Source organism: Eriocheir sinensis, chromosome 5, assembly GCF_024679095.1.
Source record: "Eriocheir sinensis breed Jianghai 21 chromosome 5, ASM2467909v1, whole genome shotgun sequence".
Lineage (NCBI taxonomy): Eukaryota > Metazoa > Arthropoda > Malacostraca > Decapoda > Varunidae > Eriocheir > Eriocheir sinensis.
Window position 1 is genome coordinate 12,239,665 of NC_066513.1, and position 23,045 is coordinate 12,262,709.

General features: G+C 40.2%; 1 protein-coding gene and 1 long non-coding RNA gene across 6 annotated transcripts in view; one reads left to right on the forward strand and one right to left on the reverse strand.

Annotated features, from left to right (window-relative positions):
• LOC126984373 (uncharacterized) overlaps positions 1–17,593 on the forward strand; it is a 48,383-nt gene extending 30,790 nt beyond the window's left edge. For all 4 annotated transcript variants that reach the window (XM_050838013.1, XM_050838006.1, XM_050838025.1 and 1 more), the window contains 4 exons: positions 4,008–8,011; positions 13,929–14,092; positions 15,227–15,373; positions 15,761–17,593. In XM_050838013.1, coding sequence (XP_050693970.1) covers positions 4,008–8,011; positions 13,929–14,092; positions 15,227–15,373; positions 15,761–15,925 — 4,480 coding nt within the window. In that variant the 3' untranslated portion in view covers positions 15,926–17,593. The remainder of the gene's footprint in view (positions 1–4,007; positions 8,012–13,928; positions 14,093–15,226; positions 15,374–15,760) is intronic.
• The window catches only part of LOC126984416 (uncharacterized), a 7,172-nt gene continuing 972 nt past the window's right edge, over positions 16,846–23,045 (reverse strand). The window contains exons 1-2 of one of the 2 annotated variants that reach the window (XR_007736704.1): positions 22,623–23,045; positions 16,846–18,151 (exon numbers count right to left, since the gene is read on the reverse strand). The exon at positions 22,623–23,045 is cut by the window's right edge and continues 972 nt beyond it. This is a non-coding gene — a long non-coding RNA (uncharacterized LOC126984416). Of the gene's footprint in view, positions 18,152–22,578 lie in introns of both variants that reach the window. The other variant, XR_007736694.1, reaches the window with a different exon arrangement.

The window sequence follows — 23,045 nt, forward strand, 5'->3', positions numbered from 1 at the left end:
CACGATCCAACTTCAAATGGGTTACAAATTCTGAGAATGTTACAAATTCATCCTTGCAGTGGGGTTCCAAGTCATTGATGTATTTTTCCACCAAGCTGGATACATCAACTCTCAGCTGTGCAGTAGGCTATCATTCTCCCTCAATGACTTGATAAAGGCAAAGTCGTCAGATATCTTGTGATAAGCCTGGCGACGTTGAGCTAAACTTGCATGTAACTTGTCAATGATGACAACAAAACTCTGTACAGGGAATTTTTGTGCATTTTGAAGATCTGCATCATGTTCAGCAGAATCATCAGCTTGACGCCGCCGTCTTCTCTTCCGTACCTTTTCCAATACATATACTTGCTGAACATTTTCCATAAGATTTTTTACATCATTCTCCAGTTCATCAAACTGACCATGAAGCTCAGCAACAAAACTTTCAAGTGATAGAAACAATGATACAGCCATGTTGATATCAATATTTGTGCTTTGGAGAAGAGTACTAGCTTTCTGAAAGCGCCGGAGGATTTTGTTCCAAAGAACACACATAAATGCATTTTCAAGAAGGCACATTTTCTCTGCAAAAACTGATACAGCAAGTCGAGCATCGCCTTTTAGTTCCTCATTGTCTGCAATTTCACTTAACATGCCATAGATGCTAGATTAGTTTGTGTGCAGTGCTTTCACTGTTTCAGAATGGAAATGCCAATGTGTGGAAGAATGTTTTTAGGGTTAGAATTGTACCATTTTCATTAGGTGACAATCCCTTTGTTAGTAAATTCTAGTGCTTCGTTGATCCAACTGAATATGTGTATAAGTCCTGCACAAGTTCAAAGAAAATGCAAGCACTGTTGACTTGTGTTGCCAACACAAAGAAGTTTTCGCTATTTTATTTTTATCTATTTTTTTTTTTCAATCAACAGTCCAACGAAGCATACTGATCTCCCTGAGGCTACAGGCATTTCTGGGATTTCCATTATGTGGGGGCCCAATTATGGGTTGGGTCTATTAGGTTTTGTGGGCCCCTCAGTGCTTGGGGCCCTACGCCATGCCATACTTGGCGTATAGGATAATCCGGCCCTGCACGTCTTTCCTTCTCTGGTTCCTTTAACAGTCTGCCTCCTCCTTACATTCTCTCATCCCCTTCAGGCCAAATTGTCCCCTGGACTGAACAAGGGCACATGCCTCTATCCAAGGAACCGAGGTAGGCTGTCTAGTGGATTGTGTGTCCTCTTGGGACCGAGATGTCATAACATTTCCAACAATAAATGGCCTTAGTTGATAGTACATATTCCTCCCTTATCCATTCTCCTGTTACTTCTCTCTTCACTTCTCCACCTTCTAAATTTCCCTCTATTCTCTCACTTTGCCAAATGCCGATAAAAAGTACAGTAATACCACAATTGACGAGTGCCTTAGATTATGAGTGTTTTGATTTACGAGCAAAAGAAAATCAATAAAAATGCCTTGGTTTATGAGTGGTGTCTCTGTGTACGAGTATCCAGTTTGTACGAGTCAAGGACGTGAGCCTGGGTTCCCATTGTTTTCCGCAAGACGAGAGCACTCAGAGCAGAAAACAATGGGAATGGGGTCTCAGGCTGGTATTACACTGGGCCTTTTTCCTCCAACTGCATTGGCGGTGGATGCAACCGGAAACTCCAACTATTCTGGTTGTTTGTCACACACGACTAAGGTCGGTTGCCGATATCCACAATGTAAACAAACCAGTAAGGGCTGTTGTGGCTTGTGCTGCTGTTACTCAAATTATGGACTTGTTGCTACAGTCAACTGTATGGAAGAAGCCATCGTGGGTACAATCATGGCTTCAAAGATGGGAGGACAGTAGTGTTTAACCAAACCAACAACTTACTCCCGGTTGGCTGTATGGGGAACTGCAGTTGCTCCTAGCTCCAACGGTTGGAAGAAAACACCCAGTGTGACACCGCCTTAGTCCGCTTTGTACACTCGCAGAGGTAGCAACGTGCGCTCATGTCCTCTTACGTTTGTGCTCTAGTGTGTGATCGGTGTTTTCAGCACTAAATTATTTATATATTATAATACATGATAAATATTATTAAATTTATACAGTACCCTCCCAAGTTTCACGATCCTCGAGTTTCAGGCTCAATCTTAAATTCATACCATCGAGTTTTGCACTGCTTTGACATGTACGGGTCACGTCTACCTACCGTCGGCGTCATGCGCAATTCTTTATGGCGGTGTCACACTTGCTGTTTTTCTCCAACTTGGCAACTGTGTTTGTCCATACGAATGGAAAACGGTTGGGGGTACAAGCAACCGCGCGTCAGTATGTAAACAAACAGACGATGGCAGTGACTGAGGAGTGAGGAGCAGTGGAAAATGGCCAACCAAGAAACTAAAGTAGTTCAAATTAAAAATTAAAGTAGACTGGCAGAGCTGCTCTGTTTACTATTTAATTGATGCAGGATGACTGCTTTGTTTACCTTGTGAATACGGACAACCGACCTTGGCCATGTGTGATGCACACCCAGAAAAGTTGGAGTTGCCGGTCACCCCTATCGCCAATGCGATTGGAGGAAAAAGGCCCACTGTGACACCAGCAGCTTAAAGCCGCGGTCACACAAGCTAGTTTCTTGGGAATTTCCCACCGAAATTATCTCCCAACAATTTTCTGCCTTGAATTTATCCTCAAGTTGCATTCTGGGATATATCAGCTGAAAAGCAAAACAAACAATGGATCCAGACATTGCAGAGTTTGCTTTGTGGTTTTTGCTGAAGAAAAAGAAAAAAGAAAAAAAATGAAAAGAAAGCATCAGTTGGCTTGTGAGTGGTTAGCTCGGAGGCAAAAGGAGAGTGTGTTACAGCTTGCTATTGTTAATTGCCACGAGAACTTAGCAGTGAGGACCCAGACACGATGGGGCTATGCTTGGACAAGACTCAGTCCAAGCCCTGCTCAACCTGGCTACTCTAAGCTTATCTAGCTTCGTGGAACTCATTTTGGTACTTGAATAAACACGCAGGTTGCTACTTAACCGATCAGCTGATACACTCTTCTTCTTCTTGTGACCACAACTTACTGACCTCATGAGAAAATAACCAACATGCTGGTGACTTGAGTTTCTGACTAGAATTTCGATGAGTTTCCCGTGAAATGCAGCCGACTTGGAATCTCAGTACAAAATTTTTGAGAAACTAGAGGTTTGGTGACCGTGTTCACACGTGCTGTGGCGAGATTCACAGAGATGCGCGCTAATGGCCTGCGGTAAAAGCTATGAACTAATGATGTAACTATCAACGTTGACTTCAGATTCACAAAGCTTTCGTTTCATCATAGTTAAAGGCCGCTGATTGGATGAGCACCATCGATGACGTCGTGAGACTCGGCCAATCATAAGCATGTTTTCAGAACTGTTAGCCAGTCGTAAGGCAGCCAGCCACCTTCAGCTTCAGCTTCAAAATGACCCGTTCTCTCTCCACATTTTCTTCCTTTTTACACAGTATGGATTTTAAGATAACAAGGGAGTAAAGTGGGAAAAAAAAGTCAGCCTCTACACGGCCTGGAACCAATAAGCATTTTTTCAGCGTTTTCAATACCCCAAGTTTTGCGATCTGCGAGTTTAGCGCTATACCTGCGAACAAAGCGAGCGCGAAACTCGGGAGGGTACTGTATATTAATATACTATATTATATATATATATATATATATATATATATATATATATATATATATATATATATATATATATATATATATATATATATATATATATATATACTATTTATCATTGCTAGTTGTTTGTAGAATTACTTTTATTCTGTATAAAATAACATGCAGCATGCTTTTTATATTCATATTTTTGGGGATATAGGATGCATTAATGGGATTCCCATTAATTTAAATGGGGTATTTCGTTTTTGTTTACGAGTATTTTGATTTGTGAGTGAAATTCCAGAACAAATTAAACTCGTAAACCGAGGTATGACTGTATAATGATTGTAATGGTAAAGTTATCCTGAATTTCTATTTTTTTTCTTTACAGGACTAACACAAGGTTCAATGAAGAACACGAAGGCAATAGAGATGAATGCAATGAATCCATGATGGGAGATATCAGTGATTGTGACAGCAGCTTCAAACCCTCTAGAAGTAATTATTTGGAGGAAGTAAACTCTGAAACAGAAGAGAAAGAGATGGATTTACCATGTGGTATCTCTGTACATGACATTTTCAATGGGACAAAATCATTTCATAATAGCTTAGAGTACACTAAAGGTAATTTTACAAGTATCCCTTATAATAATGAAAATCTTGAAAACAGTACTGAAAGAGAAGTGGAACCTGCATATCAGTGTAGTGATATAACTTCAGATGGAACGTACAATACTTCTGTCTCATCCTTAAATGAAAGTAATGAAATGTTACCAGATTCAGAGATCCATATGTATCAATATGATACAGTGAATGGCAGTAATGTTTCATGTAGTGTGAGTACAAATACTTGTAATTCTCTGATGAGCAATTCAGAATTGGAAAATGTTCATTTTGAGCCACGATCTGACAGATCCACAGCTAGAGACACAGCCCATGAGGTCGATAGAAATAGCAAGTTCCACATTACTGAGGATAATTCCACTCTGTTGGATGTAGTAAGAGAGGAAAATATAGGATCCCATGAAAGGGATTCATGTAACTCTCTAAACCCTTCATCTAACTTTAATGAAAATGAACAAAATTTGAGATCTTTGGAAGTGGATAAGCCTATTCTAAATGGTGATGAACTTGAAATAAAAATGGAAGATCACAATGATGCATTGTCTTGTCAGATTCATGATGATTACCTACTAGAAACAAATACACCCATAAGTACAACTGAATGGAGGAACCTCTCAAGTTCTGAGCCAGAATGTGCTTCAACATCAGGAGACTGGACGACAGATTCAGAAAACGCACTCAACACTGCACAAATGTTAGAAGCTGTACCTGTGCTTGTGGAGTGTAATGGAGAATTTATCCAAGAAGAGGCACCCAAAGACAGTTTTTCCTTAACTACTCCTATGAATGATTCCCATGCAAGATATGTAAATGTACTGAAGGAAGACTTGCTTGATTGCTCTGATTCTACAGAAAAATATGCTTGCCAGGAAATGCCTAACACAAGAAATGTAGGGCAGGAGTATTTGCCTCCAAGGCTAATGACATCAATGACTGACCAGGCTCTGGAAAAGGAACAGTGTGAATCTTTTGAGACACCAAAAATAAAGACCAATTGTCAGACACAAAATATTAGGAAAAAGAGAAGAGTACATGAAAGTTTGACAGTAATTTCAAAAGTTTCATACCAAGAGGATGAGGATGAATGGATAGGAAAGACTACCAGTAGCAAATATGATGTGGCAGGCAAGGATAATGCTATGGAAGATATCCTTCCCACAGTGAATGAAACACACCACTTGCAAACAGAAATTCACCAGTTCAAGCATGAGTTATTACAGTACAACAGTGCTTCAAGTAGTGCATGTGAAAATCCTTGTGGTGCTATAGCAGATTCAGCACATGAAGAAAATAAAGAAAGCAGTGGCCAAAATGTCTTGGAAACTTGTAGTATCAAGTGTCCTAATAATGAAGAAATTTCAGAACCTTCTAGCTATGTTGATAAACCTACAATAAAGTTGGAATTTCAAGATAATGCTCCTTACAGAGGTGATGAAGAATATGTTCCCCAACAGGTGACCTGTAAAGGGAAAAGGAATAAAAGTAAAAGGGGTATGCTAAATCCTGAGCTGGAATATATTCCAACTAATTTAAAGAAATTGGCAGATAGAAGCAAAAGATCATGCACAGTTAAAGACTCTTTGGTGCAAGGAAACTTAGCCTGCAATATTGGAGCACCAGAAATAGACCCTGTTGGGTACACTGATGGAATAAAATTAGAATTTCAGACTAAAGCTCCTTGCAGAGTTGGTAAAGAAAATGTGTTAGAAAAAGTAGCCCATAACTGTGAAAAGGGAAAAAGGCAAAAGCATGTTCCAACAAATGTAAGACACTTAGCCGCAGAGCATGTATCATGTTCAAGTGATGGCTCTGAGGTGGAAGAAAGTGAGTTGGCTCATGGTACAGCATTATTCAAAGGTTTTCCTTCGTGTGTGGAGAAAAGGGACTGTGTACCCAAAAGAAAACAGCAACGAATACAGACAACTGACACCTGTAATTCATTGTTCATATGTGACAAGAAAAAGGATACAGAGAATATATTTGAGGAAGACTTGGACTCAGTCTCTACAAACAAAAATGATTCCCAGGAAATGCCTGATGCAATGGAAACACCACAAGGGTTGGTGTCACATTTAAATGAAGAAAATAACCATAGAAATGACTATCCACAGAGTTTTCAAAGCTGTACTCAGTCTACTGAGTTAGATAAGGAACCTTTAATAAAGTCTACTATGTTTGACAATCAGGAAGCTGCTCAGGAAGGAAGGAAGAAAAATCACCCTTCAAAACAATCACCTAGAAGTTTCAGGTTCTTAAATTATAATGATGAAACATACATGAAAAGAAAAGGTTTAAGAAAAAAGAAGGTATGTCACAACACTGGAGATGTAGAGATTAACTCTTATATGAATCAGAAAAAAAAAAGTAAAAAGGAACAGATTACAAGTCATATATCTGGATCAGATACAGCATTGAAAAGCAGATTATGTGTTCATGATTTTTACTCAATATCATTACAAGCTTCAAACCCAAAACAAGTTGATGCTTGTAAAGGAAATATACAACCAGAAATTCTTGGGCATGAACCTGACTATAGTTCTCTTCAAAGTTCAGCTAGTGAATTAATTAGCAGAGATAAGGCTCGGAATGTCCTCAGTAATGTTAAACAGTCAAATAAAAGGAAAAAGGGACATCCAGGAGGCAAAGAAGATAAAGCAGAATCAAACAACCAGTCAGTCTCTAATAGCAAAAAGTGTGTTAAGCAGATAAAGAGACAGAAAGCTAACAGAGAGGAACAAGTTTTGAAAGACTGTAACAATCTCAAAATGAAATTAACTGGTGATGATGGATCGGGTGAAGACTTGATGCCTACAAAAACTTTGACTCCAAAGAAAAAAGGAAAATCTGCTCCAGTAAATAAGAGATATGTTTCTTCACCAAAGAAGAAAAAATCCGATGAAAAGTGTGTCACACAAGCAGAAGAATTAGACCAGATTGAACGAGATTCAGTGATGGAGGAAGATGAATTGCGCCTGAGAAGGAGCTGTAGACTAAGAAAAAGAAATGCATATTTGAATTTTTGGTGTGATGTGGATTTCAGTGAAGACAGTGACACTGCAATTGAAACTGAAAAACATGTGAAATTTTTTGAAGAATATAAGAAGAAGAAGGAGAAAAAAGTAGGTAAAAGTAACCCAGAGCGAGATGATGAATATATATTTAAGAGCACAGGCAAGGGAAGATGCCCTGTGAAAAAAGGAAGGAGAGGATCAAAATCTGCTGAGTCAGAAAGCATGGAAAACAAGGGAACTGAGAAACTGCACAGTGAATTTAATACTCCTTCCAAAGTATTGAAAAGTAGTGAAAAATCTGATAGAACTCCCCCCAAATTATTGACACCCACTGCTAGAAAAAAAAAGGCTGCTGGGAAGGGCTGCAAGAAAATCTGTAATTTGACTTTTGATAATGAACAAGAAGAGAAAAGAGTTAAGAGCAAAAAGAAATCTATGAAAGAGGGGAGGAAAATGTCTGTCTGGTCGAAAAGAAAGCAAGGCTCCTCCCTGAAAAAAGGTGTTAGACAGAAAAATACATCAAAAAGTGGCACATCAACAGTGTATGACTCTGAAAAAGATTTAGAGAACTGTGCTTCAACTTCCAAAATGAAAACACTTCATCAGACCATGCTGGCAGGGATGGAGAAGCATGATGCTGTGGGGAGTCGTTTAGTTTCTGAACTAAGGAGGTACCGGAAACCTAACAGAAGTCCAAAGTCAGAAGATGAGTTCAGTGAATCAGAGGGTCAGGAGGAACAACCGCAGTCTACAGAAAGAGGTAATTAATATGCTTTTTGGGGCTTTCTTTTGGTTTTCTTTTGATATAATTATATGCATGCCACTGTGTAAACCTACAACTTTTGAAATCGTAAAATTTTTTTTTTTTAAACTATTATAATATATACAGGAATGTCCCATTGTTCAACTATTCATTATTCAACATTTTCCTCTTTACATTTCAAAATACCTACCCTTTTTCCATTGTTTCAACAGGCAGTCACTATCATTTCAACATTAATTTTTACTTTCCACACTGGATATTAATTTTCAAACTGCACCGGACATCCTCGTGCCTGCCAGCTGGTACTGTTGGTAGCTAGTTGAGTGTAAGATTTTGACTCAGGCTCATACTCGTTGATTTATCCAAAAGGGCACTTACTACCATGGCTCAACCCAAGATCTCTACTACCATTCCTATAGTTAATTTTGTGAGTTCCTTAAATAAGCTCTGCCCACTATAACTCTGTTTGTTGCTGATTAGATGGTGGCTTGAGACAACCTTCCACCCTCTCATCTGTAGAAACTGACATCTCCACACAACACACTCCTACTTGTATTTTCTGTAACTCACCATATTTGCTATACAAATATGAATTTATATGACTGTTGAGTAGTGTCTTGTGTAATGGAGTGGCAAGGGCGAGATGGCGTTTAGTTTCTGGTGAATAAATTAAGAGTTGTGTCTGGTGCACCAATGAGGGTTTAGGAGGGATGTGAAAGACAGGCAGCCTTTGTTTTGAAACAATGCAGTCTGGACTTGCACCAAATTGTTTATGTGTATGGGTAAAATTCTACAAGTGTGCTAGTCTCGCATGGGCAGACGAAACATTTTTTTTCACTTTTCAGTGTGTTATGAAATAATGTGATAATTGTTTCTGTCACAAATCATTAAATGACTGACTTGTGATGGTGTCAGAGGTATTGCCTTTACAACGGCACCTCCTGTTGTCTATTCGTCTTGGTCTTGCAATTCTTCTAATCTTTTTTCTCTTGCATTCCACATCTGATGTAGTATCTCTTTTTTTTCTCCTTCAGTCTTACGTCTTCAAATAGAAATTTTCCAATTACTTCCTCTTCTGCTTCTTGGTACGGGTGTTGCACCCGCCGCCACCCACCACCGCAGTCGCGAAATAATTCACAGAGAGAGGTTCAACATGCATACTGTCTATTCATTTCACTCACCGCTCACACTCAGAAGTGGACACACTAATTGAGAACAACCAGGTAAATTAATGTTTTTCCTGCTGTGTATTTCCCCTGTATGCATGCGTGGTGGACAGCAGCGTGACTTGTTCTTGCAAAGAGGTATTTCTCACAACACAGGCCTACGAATTGGACCACACACACCGCCGCCATGTCCCGTCCCACGCTTCGTATTTCCGCCACCCCAAACCGCGAGCCATATAAATTTAACCAAACCTAACTTAACCTAACCTTCCTTACAGGAGGGGGGAGGGGGGCCTCACCCTCCTCGACCTCCTTAAGGGAGGTGATGCAAGCAGTTCTGATGAAAAATATCACTTTGTGTGATATTGCTATTATTTTAGGGTTTTGACGTTTCTAAAGCTGGTGTCACACCAGACAAATCTACCCGGCAATGGACAGAATGTCCGAATGTCCGTTGCAGGGTATTTGTCCTTTGAGATTTTGTGGTCCGTTAACCCGGTAGCTGCGGGGGTCATGTTTCTTAGGTCAGGTTAGGTTAGGTTAGGTTAAAGGCCCCTATAAGCAGAATAATGAGAAAGAATCATCACTCACGCAAATCATTTCATAATATATATCAAAGCATTTGTGATCAGTTTATGCATCATCTATCTTGGGAGGTTTATATCAGGGCAGAAATTTGGCCCATCGCTGGTACACGGTAAAGCCACAAATTTGGCCCGTCGCTGCTACCGGGTTAAATCCGAAATCCGTTAAATCGGGGTCTGTTAAATCGAGGGCCGAGTGTACTGATATTCCATATTCATTTGCATAGCTGGACATTATCGCGATAAGTTATTGCGCTACTTTATTGCTGATAAAAAAAATTGGGTTATTGGCCATCCGCTACTTATTTATATAAGTATCGGTATCTTTGTTACTTTTGTAATCAAACTAGCGATAATCGCTACTTTTTTCCGCCTCGGAAAAACAATGTTGTCTCCTCCCTACTGCGCATGCGTGGCCCGGGCGCCCGGTGTTGTATGAAAAAAACCGGGGTATGAAATATGTTCGGTGAAGATACAGTACCCTCTCGAGTTTCACACTTGCTTCATTCCGAAGGTATAGCGCTAAACTCGAGGATCGCGAAACTCGAGGTATTGAAATACATGAAAAAGTGCTTATTGGTTACGGCCCGTGGAAAAAAAACTTTTTTTTCGACTTGACTTCCTTGTTATTACAATTTTTTTCGACTTTACTCTCTTGTTATCTCAAAATACGTATACCTTGGTAATAGGCAGAAAATGCGAAATGAGAACAGGTCGTTCTGAAGCCGCAGTTGAAGGTGGCTGCCTTACAATTGGCTGGCAGTTCTGAATACACGCTTGGGATCGACGTGGTGTCGTCTGCTAATGTAAGGGTGGTTGCTCGCGGTCACCCGTGTACAGTTTGACAAACCTATAGCTTCTGGTAGTTTTCTGTGTTATGGTATAATCTGCTAACTCTTTCTGTTATATATCATCAAAGCACTAACATCATGATTGACTTTTCAATGCCTATTGAACGTAAACTGCCTCCGCAATCGTAAAATAGCTTGCAAAGAGGTTCAACTTGCTTACTGCTTCCATATTTCCCTCACCGCTCACTAAGACCACAAGCGGACAAAAAAGAACAAATCTAGGCAAATTAACCCTTTTATTGCTGTGTATTTCCACAGCGCACATGCGTGGTGGACAGCAGAATGACTAATATCAGCGGGAAGATATTTCTTGCAACACCGGCCAGGGCATAGTGGACCTTCTTCTTCTTTTGACCTGTAATGCTTTGTATCGCTTCTTAGGTCCTCCTTCTCCACACTTTTATACTTCACAACATGCACTTACGGCCGCCTTCACAGTCATTTTGTTTGTATTGATCGTTACCAATGGCGGCGATCGCCGCTATAGTATTTCCACGTGAAACTGGCTGATGGGTAGTGATGTGATGTGATGGTGTCGGAGGTATTGCCTTTACAAAGGCACCTCGTGGCGGCTGCGTGGTTAGCCTCGCCCCGCACCTTACCACACACTCTTAACACCTGTCGCTATCTGTGCAGCCACCACTACCCGATAGGCCAATTTCACGTGGAAAACTATAGCGTCGATCGCCGCCATTGGTAACGATCAAAACAAACAAAACGACTGTGAAAGCAGCCCTTATTTACTTCACAGTGCGCACTTATACACTTCACCCTGAACTTACGCGTTTTTCTGTTCTTTTCTTTCCCTGATTATGGTTTTCTATGCCCTTTTGGTATTTTCCACTGTTACTTTTCACCGTCGCTGCCATGCATTACAGGTCAAAAGAAGAAGAAGAGGAAAACATCACTGGGAGATCTACAATTTTCATAGACTCGAGAAAAAAGTTTTTTGGACTGTGGTTCCCCAGCACGGGGTGTTCTCTTATCTTGTGAATCAGTAGTAAGCTAAGCAGCTCTGCCAGTCCATTTTACGAGTCTCTTGGTGGGCCATCTTCCACTGCTCCTCACTCCTCAGCCACTGCCGTCGTCTGTTTGTTTACATACAGCCGTGAGGTACCCACAACCGTTTTCCATTCATACGAACAACCAACAACTCGCTCCCGGTTGGGCATACGGGCAACCGCGGTTACCCATAACCCCAATGGTTGGACTCTGCCTTTTAAGGCATGACGCCGACGGTAGGTAGACGTGACCTGTACATGTCAAAGGAGCACGAAAGTCGTGGCGGTAATGCGCGAAAGTTGTGATGGTAAGAATTTAGGACTAAGCGATAAACTCGAGGATCGCGAAACTCGGATAGCGCGAAACTCGAGAGGATACTGTATTTCATACTTAGATCACAACATCAAATAACTTTATTTTTTTTTTATTTATTTATTTTTTATTTATTATTATTTTTTTTTTTAGACTCAAAAAACTCTATCAGAGAGAAAAATTATTTAACTTTGTCCAAAAAATGATTACTCACTGCCAGAAATCTGTGATCCCGTTGTAAATCGCGCAAACAGAAACCAGCGGCTTGTGTTATCACATGGGGGCTTGGCGCGTGGCCTCTCAGTGACTCAAGTGATGGAGTGAGTGCCAGTGTTCCGGTTCCCAGTGCTTCAGTGCTTCTTTACTGAAGTGACTGTTAAAGTGTTAATGGTGATAAGTAAGAATAACTGAATAAGTAGAGATGGGCCAGTTCTTGAGAGACCTGTGTTTGTAAACAAAAGCTCCATCTTTTGACGGTGGGAACGGCAAATAACACAGCACCGGTTCAGGCGTTTCTAGTATTACCGTCCATATGTACGAGTCAGCGTGTGGTTTTCCGGTTTTGTAAGTTTTGAAAAATATAGATAATGAAAAGTTAAATTCAACTATGTTTTTTTTTATTTGAAATATCAATATAGTATCGTTTTCGCCTACCGGATTTATCGCTTGCTAGTATCGAAATTGTGGATTTATATCGGGTATCGGGTATCAGTTATCGCCCATATTTGTGTCCAGTTAATGAATATCGGTTATCACCGACAAGGTTTTCCATTACCAGTTATCGGGTATCGGGAATAAAGTTTTCTGTTATCGTGCCCAGCTATGTTCATTTGTGAGCATGCATTTGTGAGTATTGAAGGCACCTGGTGTTGTGTTATTTGGTGTCCCATCGTCAAAAGCTGGCGCTTTTGTTTACAACACTGGTCTCTCGTGAACTGCGCATGCTCAGACCAGGAAACATAGACCTGTACAGTCTCACAAAGCTTTATAACACATTAAGAGTTGCTGGAAGGCTGAATCAGACATACAGTACCACCATCCTCGCTATTTCTAGAATGACACTCTGTACATATAAATACAACTCGTAGAGTGTTGTTCTAGAAACAGCGAAGATGATGGTAGTGGTACTGTGTGTCTTATTCAGCCTTCCAGCAACTCCTAATTACAGTTAAAAAGCTTTGTGAGACTGTACAGGTCTACACTTGCTGGTCTGAGCATGTGCAGTTCATGAGAGACCAGTGTTTGTAAACAATTTGACGGTGGGGATGCCAAATAACAACACAGGTTCAGGCGTTTCTAGTATTACCGTCCATATGTACGTGTCAATGTGTGGTTTTCAGGTTTTGTAAGTTTTCTAAAATACAGGTAATGAAAATTTGAATTCATCTATGTTTTTTTATTTGAAATATTAATATACAGTCGTCCCTCAAATAGTACGGTTTCCAATAGTTCAGTCTTGGTTTTATGTGGATTTTCTAAGAAGATTTTTAAAGATTTTTAAATATCCCAATGAGCAAGAAATTTAAAAATCCTTAAAGATCTTCCATGACAATCCGTATAAAACTGAAACCGAACTATTGGAAACCGTACTATTTGAGGGACGACTGTAGTATTGTTTTCACCTATTGGACTTATTGCTAGCTAGTATCGGAATTGTGGATTTATATTGGGTATCGGTTATCGGTTATCGTCTGTTTTTGTGTCTCCAGTTAACGAATATCGATCATCACCGATAAGGTTTTCCATTATCAGTTATCGGGTACAGTATCGGGAATAAGGTTTTCTGTTATCATGCCCAGCTATAGTATTTCATACTGCAGTAGAATATATTACTACAGTGAAACAGACCAAAGGCTTATAATGTTGAAGCAAAAATTCAAGTCTGTAAGGAAAAAGAACGCTAGGAGAAAATCAATGCATCAGTCACAGATTTTGTTGACAACTGTGGACTGGGGCTGTGAATGATGAGATAATGACACACCACAAACTTCTTTTTCAGAGGATGATATAGATATAGTCTACTACCAAGACTTGGCCTCTCTCAAATCCAGCTACAGGCGATTGCAATGTATGACAGAAACGGACCTTGAAGAAAAGCTGGATGAAAACCTTACCTACCTGGAACATGTGATTCTGGGACATGTTCATAATGAGAGACATGAGGTGGGTTTGCAGGGTATGGTTACTATTAACCTATCTGGTCTGATGTCAGCTCTTCAGGACTCCCTGACAGGGGTGGCCGGAGCAGGTCTCCATTTTTTCCAAGCCATTCACTCTCTCTCTCTCTCTCTCTCTCTCTCTCTCTCTCTCTCTCTCTCTCTCTCTCTCTCTCTCTCTCTCTCTCTCCTCTCTCTCTCTCTCTCTCTCTCTCTCTCTCTCTCTCTCTCTCTCTCTCTCTCTCTCTCTCTCTCTCTCTCTCTCTCTCTCTCTCTCTCTCTCTCTCTCTCTCTCCTCTCTCTCTCTCTCTCTCTCTCTCTCTCTCTCTCTCTCTCTCTCTCTCTCTCTCTCTCTCTCTCTCTCTCTCTCTCTCCTCTCTCTCTCTCTCTCTCTCTCTCTCTCTCTCTCTCTCTCTCTCTCTCTCTCTCTCTCTCTCTCTCTCTCTCTCTCTCTCTCTCTCTCTCTCTCTCTCTCTCTCTCTCTCTCTCTCTCTCTCACTCTCTCTCTCTCTCTCTCTCTCTCTCTCTCTCTCTCTCTCTCTCTCTCTCTCTCTCTCTCTCTCTCTCTCTCTCTCTCTCTCTCTCTCTCTCTCTCTCTCTCTCTCTCTCTCTCTCTCTCTCTCTCTCTCTCTCTCTCTCTCTCTCTCTCTCTCTCTCTCTCTCTCTCTCTCTCTCTCTCTCTCTCTCTCTCTCTCTCTCTCTCTCTCTCTCTCTCTCTCTCTGTGTGTGTGTGTGTGTGTGTTATGGGTAATTTGTCGAGTTGGCTACTATGCTGGCCGTGAGACTGAATTGAAGCCTATTTATTACCTGCATAGTCTGTGAACACCAACTCTGGATATATGGATATGTGGCACACTGTCCAAAATTTAACCCTGCTCACTGGGTGGTTCCTGTAAGAGGCAATAGTGAGTGGAGGAGGCCGAGAGGGCATCCACAAAGCTCATGGCTACAGTCAGTTGATGGAACTGTTTGTATAGGAAGGGCACCTGCATGAAGACTTGCTTCACTTGGGATGGCAGTATAGGGTGGGTGAGGCAATGTATGTCCCTATTGATTGATTGATTGATTGAGAGTCAAAGTTGGATTTGTTATTTGTTCTATCAGGAATCGCTTCTTTCTCTGATAATCATTCTTGTTTCAGATGTTTATATCATCACTTCAACAGCTGAAACAGCAACAAGACTACCTCATCAGTGGGCCATTTACAGAAAATCAGACAGAGCATGTTTTGGAGATGTTGAAGAAAAAACTTGGGCACCTGGACAATATGTTTGATGATATGTATGATGTAAGTGTCGTAAAGCTGGAACATCCCCCTTCACATATCCACTGATGTACTTTTCTTTATTCTGTCTCCCTGCCCAGTTTCTTTTACTCCATTTTCCATCTCCATAGCTCCAGTTCCTTTCCTCTTTTACAAATGCTGCATTATTGTGAGTTCATCATTGATAATATTAGTGATGAAAAAAAATTAAAAACTGCATACACAAAACAGTATTTATAAAATGACATGCTTTTATACATATTTTTATGGCATTAAAAGAGGTAATTAATTTATAATACATCATTTTCTTTGCTAGGATAGAACTTGCTTTATTGTAAACATAGCTGTTTCCTTTATCAAAGTCAGTCACTACATGAGCTGGGTAACTGACAGTGGCTTTTACCTCAACAGTTACTTGCCTATCGATGCCGAGTCCTGATGCCCACCTTCCTGACAAAAATCGTCATGGATAATGAGAACGTTAGTTTGAAGATGGCAGAGCAACTCCTGATCAAGTTTTCTCTGAATCACAAGATTCATGAGACCACAAACAACAGAAACTGGAGAAAATTTTGAGACATGGAGAGGTGGTAAAATTTTTTTAATTTAGCATTGTTGTACAGGAGGCATGGAAGGTAATTGTTATGTTTCGATCATTATCTAGAAATATTATCAAAGGATGTTTTCTCCTTTTATCAGTTAGATTAACAGGCACTGTTTTTGAAGACTTGCCTGGTAGCTATAGAGGGGTACTTGTTTGATAATTATCATTTATCAAGCTACCCAACAAATTGATTTTGGTACTTATTTCAAATATATTTTTCAGAAATTTTATCAGATTATGTTTTTTTCATAATTTGTTTACTTTAGATTTAGAAGTACATATATGATTTACTTTTCTAATGGTTTGAGTACATATATGATTTACTTTTCTAATTGTTTGTAATATTTTTAGCAATTTTTTTTTAAAGTATTTCAACATGAATGTCATAGTATATACATATCTTAAAAACTCAGTACGATAGGATCTTGCCAGTAGTGTCTAATTGGTGCCTGAAAAACTTTGTTATTAACAAAAATATATTTTCGTGACAACAACCTTTAAATGATGGCTGTTGTCTTCATAGAATGTTCTTGAAGCAATATCTAAAACATTGTTCATTTTTACCTTTGTTCAATCATATTGTATGAAGCAGAAACTCTGAACACATTGGTAAAATCCACATTACGATATGTTGGGTAATAGTTCTGTTAGAGGGTGTGGAAAATAGCAAGTTATGTGAGCGGCCAGCACAAAACGATAGACTCATTGCAGTCAGTAGTTTGACGACAGATATGTGTCAGATTGCTTTCTTCACTTTTTCTCTCTTCCTTTCACGATTGAATGTCAGTAATATGAATTGATCTTTACTCTGAAATAATTTAGACAATATATACTGAACCCACTTGTACTCTTTGGAGCTGGATGGGGATGGTTTAAGGCTTTGAAGGATTTGAAGGGATTGTAAGACAAAAGCTCAGGCAGTGTCGATAAGGGTGAATGATGAGGGGATGAAGGCAGGAAGTGCGACAGTAGAAGAGATGAATTATGACTTGGATTGGAACAGGAAGGGTAAGATCAAGAAGTAGGAAAAGTTGGTGAATTATGATCATAAGAAGATGAGGAAGGGTGATGTAGTGAGGTATTAGGTGAAAAGTGTATAATGATAAAGAATTTTGGGAGGAAAGGAGTTGTGGTGAGAAATGGGGAGGATGAGAATAGTATGACCACCCCAGACACACACCTGACACACCCTTCTTACCTGGATCTGCGATGGAAGTCCTTGCTGGGGTAAGAGAGTGCAGTGCAGATGGTGAAGTGACATAATCTCTCTACGGCACATCACTCTCACTACTGCTGTCATTACTCACAATGTGTTATCACTGCTGTCATTGAACTCGGAATAATCTTCACTTTCTATTCCGTCCTTCCCTTTCAACTTGTCAATGTGCTTTCTATTTTTTTCTTGAGAGGTGCTTGGTGCAGCTTCCATGGCGGCTCAATCAAGACTAAAGACGTTATCTCAAATTCACAAGGGTCAAATATACTGCCATACAGCAACACGACAGAGCATCTAGTATGGTACAATAAGGTAATTTTTTTCATAATGTAAACCGTAGATTAATTGCTACCTGTAATTCCGTACTGTGCCTGAAAATGATTCAGTACCACAGCTACTAGTACAATAAATTATTATATCGTAATTTTGTACTGATTTTTGCACCTTAAAAGAAAAAATGATCTATTTTTCAAGGTGTAATATATTAAAAAAATCTTACAGTACTACTAATACTACTTTGACTGCTACTACTACCATATAATTACTATAGTAATACTAATACCAATACTACTAATAATAATAATGATAAAAATAATCTGATCATGTGGAAGGGAGAGGGCAAGGGATTTTATTTTATTTTTATTTTTTTATTTTTTATTTTTTTACATTGCAGCCTATTGTGCTGTTAGGCTTCCTCACTGGTGGGTCCTGATGGTCGGCCCAGCCCGTTGTGGCGCAGGCGAGTGTTTATAGTGGCACCATCTTGCATTGGCTCATACTGCCCCCCGGAGCTCATCTTTGAGCCTCTCCTTGGAGAGATTATCTGGAGTCCAGTTTGATAGGTGGTCTTCAGGGCAGCATGTGGGTAGTCTTAGGTCACTCAGCGGTGACTGAAAAATCCCAGCTGTGTACTGGCCAGGATACGAACCGACGTCCCTCCTGGATCTCCCAAACGTGACGCCAGCACGCTACCACTCAGCTGCTGTGTAGGGGCGAATTCAGACAAGTGTCATCAGGTTGGCCGCATGCCGAGATGAATCAGAGTGGGGGAGGAAGTTGGGTCACATGTATACAAAACATGTTGAAGAAAAGCTAGTGCAGCTTGCCATGCTGAGTAGAGATCAGTATACATGTATGTGGTTACAACTCAGCAAAATGCCAAGGTGCAAAACTTTTTCCATTATTTGTTGGAATTTGAAATTGATTTTTTGAATGAATATATCTTGACTTTGTTGAGTTGTGTCTAATACCGGGTTATAGAAAGCAGAGTTATAATGGTTTTACTGTATTGTCAAAATTATTATTCTGAAAGTTGTTATTGGCAAGGTTCTAGAAGTACAAATTTAATTTGAACTACTTGTAATGTGATAGCACTGTATTTTCTTCATGCCTTCATGAGTTTCTTTTATTCTGAATGAATTACAAATGAAGCTGAAGGCTCTTGATTTCATTTATTCAGTAGTCCAAATCCCTTATGCAAGAGTTAACCCCTTCACTACGGTCGGGCCAAAGCAGCGCCCCACGCCGTATCTGAGATCACCGCGCGTGCTGAATTTCAAATGTTGCTATTGAATATAACAAGTTTTCAGCCATAAACTCAACATAATCATCATGTATTATTATATATGAAAACATGCAGAATTAAATGCTGCACATAAAGAAACTCACTACGGCCGGACCAAAATTGCGCCCTGTGCTGTATCTGGGATAGCCGCGCGTGCCAAATTCCAAATGTCACTATTGAATATAACAAGTTTTCGGCCATAAACTCAACATAATCATCATGTATCATATATGAAAACATGCAGAATTAAATGGTGCACATAAAGAAACTCACTACAGCTGGGCTAAAACAGCGCCCTACGCTGTATCCGAGGTCGCCACGTGCGTCAAATTTCAAATGTCGCTATTGAATATAACAAGTTTTCAGCCATAAACTCAACACAATCATCATGTATTATATATGAAAACATGCAGAATTAAATGGTGCACATAGAGAAACATAAATTAATTGAAATTTTGAGATGTAAGCATAAATATAGAGATAAAATAACTTGTATATTGGCTAAAGCAAGCCAGAACGCAGTATGCGCGTCCTCGGATATGGTACGGGGCACACAAGGACGCAGTATACGCATCCTCGTGTTGAAGGGGTTAACCAGCATCTTCACTCTTTCATCCCTCACGCTGGTAAACTCTGGAATGATCTTCCTTCATCTTTATTTCCTCCTGCCTATGACTTGAACTCTTTCAAGAGGAGAGTATCAGCACACCTCTCCTGGTTTTGACCTCTCTTTTGGCCGCTCCTCTGAACCCTTTTATAGGAGCAGTGATTAGCAGGCTTTTTTTTTTTTTTTATTATTGTTTCCTTTTTTTGCCCTTGAGCCATTTCCTTGCTGTGAAAAAAAAAAAGTACCGCTCACACTTTTGACTGCCTTAGACGAAAAGGCTTTGGGGCGTCAGTCATTTTTTTATTTTTTTTCTTGTTTAAGCAGTTAATACTTAACCTGAAAGTAAGGAGATGACAATCATTTGATTCACATCTGCTTTAATATTTTTTCTCCATTTTTCCCTCGGCAGATGTCCAGTGGTGTGCAGCTGTCATAACAATCGTCTCATAAGCTCGTAACCATGGTTACATCATGCAATGCTACAAATGCGTGATAATACCCCTTCCTTAACCATCAAGACTCGCCAGACCCCCTACACCCTGATAACACTCTCCCCCCTAGACAGCTACCTCGGCCCCATCTGCCAATGTTGTCACATACAATTCCATTTCTCTCTTTACCTCCTTATTTTATTACACCCTCCATAGATGTGTGAATGTGAAAATAATTTGATCTTTCGTTATTCAACATTTCAAAATACCATCCCCTCTTGTTGTTTTGACATGCAATCTTTGCTTTTTTTATAATTTTTCAAAATCCGAGCCAGATGTTAATTTTCAAACCACGCCAGATATCTGCCTGCCTGCCAGCTAGTGTTGCTTGTAGCTAGTCAAGTGGAAGGTCCTGCCTCACACTCATTCTCTGCCCTGCTGATTTGACCATCAAGACCCTTCCTGCTACTTCTAGCAAGTGCTAGCATGTACTCACCAGACTTTCATCAAAAGTAGAAGCAGGAGTGATAGTGAAGAGGAGATACCTAGTGATATAAGTGTACAGGAAGAAGCCAGCTACTAGCTGAGAGGAGAGAGGGAGGGGATGAGGGTGTATCACATTGCCACCACCAATAAGGTAAGTTTTTACAGAAGATATTTTCTGATATATTGCCATTGTTTGATGATGGTGACTGGGAACCTGAATAAATAGATGAAGGTAGAGGAGAAAGGAGGCAGTCTAGCTGATAAAATAAATAAATTAAATATATATATATATATATATATATATATATATATATATATATATATATATATATATATATATATATATATATATATATATATATATATATATATATATATATATATATATATATATATATATATATATATATATATATATATATATATATATATATATATATATATATATATATATATATATATATATATACATATACATATATATATTTATACATCCCTGCCTATAGCGCCGGTAGGCTTTCTTCAGGGGCCAGATGGTCGGCTCAAGCCCGTCATGGCGCAGGCAATTTTTATAGTGGCGCCAGTCATGTTGCCCCCCCGGAACTCGTTCTTGATTCACTGGACGGTTTTTTCTAGAGTCCGGGTTGATGGGTGGTCTTCTGGACAGCATGTGGGTAGTCTTAGGCCACTCGGTGGTGACTGAAAAATCCCAGGTGATGGCGTGGGGATTTGAACCGACGTTGTCCATGGCGTGGCTAATGTGAGCCCAGCACACTAACCACTCAGCCACTGCCTACCCTACTCACCTATCCTATATATATATATATATATATATATATATATATATATATATATATATATATATATATATATATATATATGTATATGTATACATATATATGAGAATAGACAGAACTGCGTGAATATTGGGTGATTGACAATGGGTCAAGACTGAAAGTTCCATCAGTATTGTATGGCAACTCCTCCAAACTAAGCATAACCAGAAGGTCATATACCATTTTGAGAAGTTATAGGGGTGGTACATGTGAGCAGTACTAAATGTGAGGGCCATAGTATAAATGAGGTAATTACATCAATGGCTTGCCATGAGAAAGCCCATCTAGGCGGTGAAAAATAGGGAATTGTAGGAATAGAACAGAAAATGATCAAGGCAGTGCATGGCACAATCAATCAAGCAAGGTGCCACAGGCTGCTGATGGCTTATGGAGTATAATTGTTTCGATAGCAATTCATGATAACCATCTCGAAAAGCAGTAATAAAACTTAGTGGAAACCAAGGACCATAGCACTGGGTGGTCATTTCTTTTCGATGTAGGTTTTCTTATTCCATGATGATGGCACTAACTATGTATAGGAAAAGGAAGTCTCTCTCTCTCTCTCTCTCTCTCTCTCTCTCTCTCTCTCTCTCTCTCTCTCTCTCTCTCTCTCTCTCTCTCTCTCACACACACATTTATCCATCTGAGTAATTTGATAGTCCATGTCTATACACATACACACACACACACAGACCACTCCTTGGCTCAACTGGTAGAGCGCTGCGCTGCCAGGCTTCACGGTCTGACAGGGCGGCGGTTCGATCCCGCTCTCTCTCTCTCTCTCTCTCTCTCTCTCTCTCTCTCTCTCTCTCTCTCTCTCTCACATTTATCCATCTGAGTAATTTGATAGTCCATGTCTATACACATACACACACACACACAGACCACTCCTTGGCTCAACTGGTAGAGCGCTGCGCTGCCAGGCTTCACGGTCTGACAGGACGGCGGTTCGATCCCGCTCAGGCCGGATTCTTTCTGCTGACTGGGATTGGTTACTGTCCCCCCTTGAGCGAGGGGGATGGGGTGTGTGACTGTGTGAGGTCCTGCCAGTACCCAGAGATCGACGCTAAAGAGCACTTGCTCATGTCAGGAGGGTACCTGCTGGCGATTACGAGTCCAACACGTGATCAGGCCGTGGTAAATTACGTACACACACACACACACACACACACACACACACACACCTTAATCTGGTAGCAAACCTAGAAGGTATAATTAATTCCTCTTTAGTTGCACTTGTTGCACTCTATATAGTGCTTGTGGCAAGTACTGCTGGTAAATCTTATGCTGTGGGAGTTGTAATCTTAGGCAGAGTTCTTACTACTGTGGCATATACAATTTGTTTAGCATAGTATGATTTTTATCGTGACCAGCTTAAGGTTTGCTTTTAAAAACTTCATTGTAGTTTTCTATGTTTAAGTTCAATACAGTGATTCTTTAAATAAAGAAAGGCGATATAAGATGACACTATTAGCTAGACTCCACCTTAAATTTGCTGCCCTTGTCCTGCCTATATACGCTCTTCGCACCAGACAACGGGGACGTGGCTGGTGGGTCGAGTAGCATCACGGGGCACCACTACTGTCGAGAGATTACGTGACACTTTCCAAAAATCCCAATCGAAGTTAAGCGTCCATATCTAAGGACATCGTATCATTCCCCGATCAATTTAACTGCTTCCCCACCAGGTACAGGCACACGCTTGCTTCCAAGTGAGGGGAGGATATGAGACTATTATTGCATCTTTTCTGTCCAGATTCTCTGCGACTGGGAATCTGGGCAGAGAAGATGACTGGCATGGTGTGGTAGGTGGCTTATATACAGGAGGATCGCTTGGTCAGCAGGCGCCCCCCGTCTCCGCCCTTCCTCCTGACGCTATGCCCCGCCCACCGGGACTTGCCCTTTCCACCTCCACTCCTCTCTGGGTTACATTGCTTTGGCACGATACATAA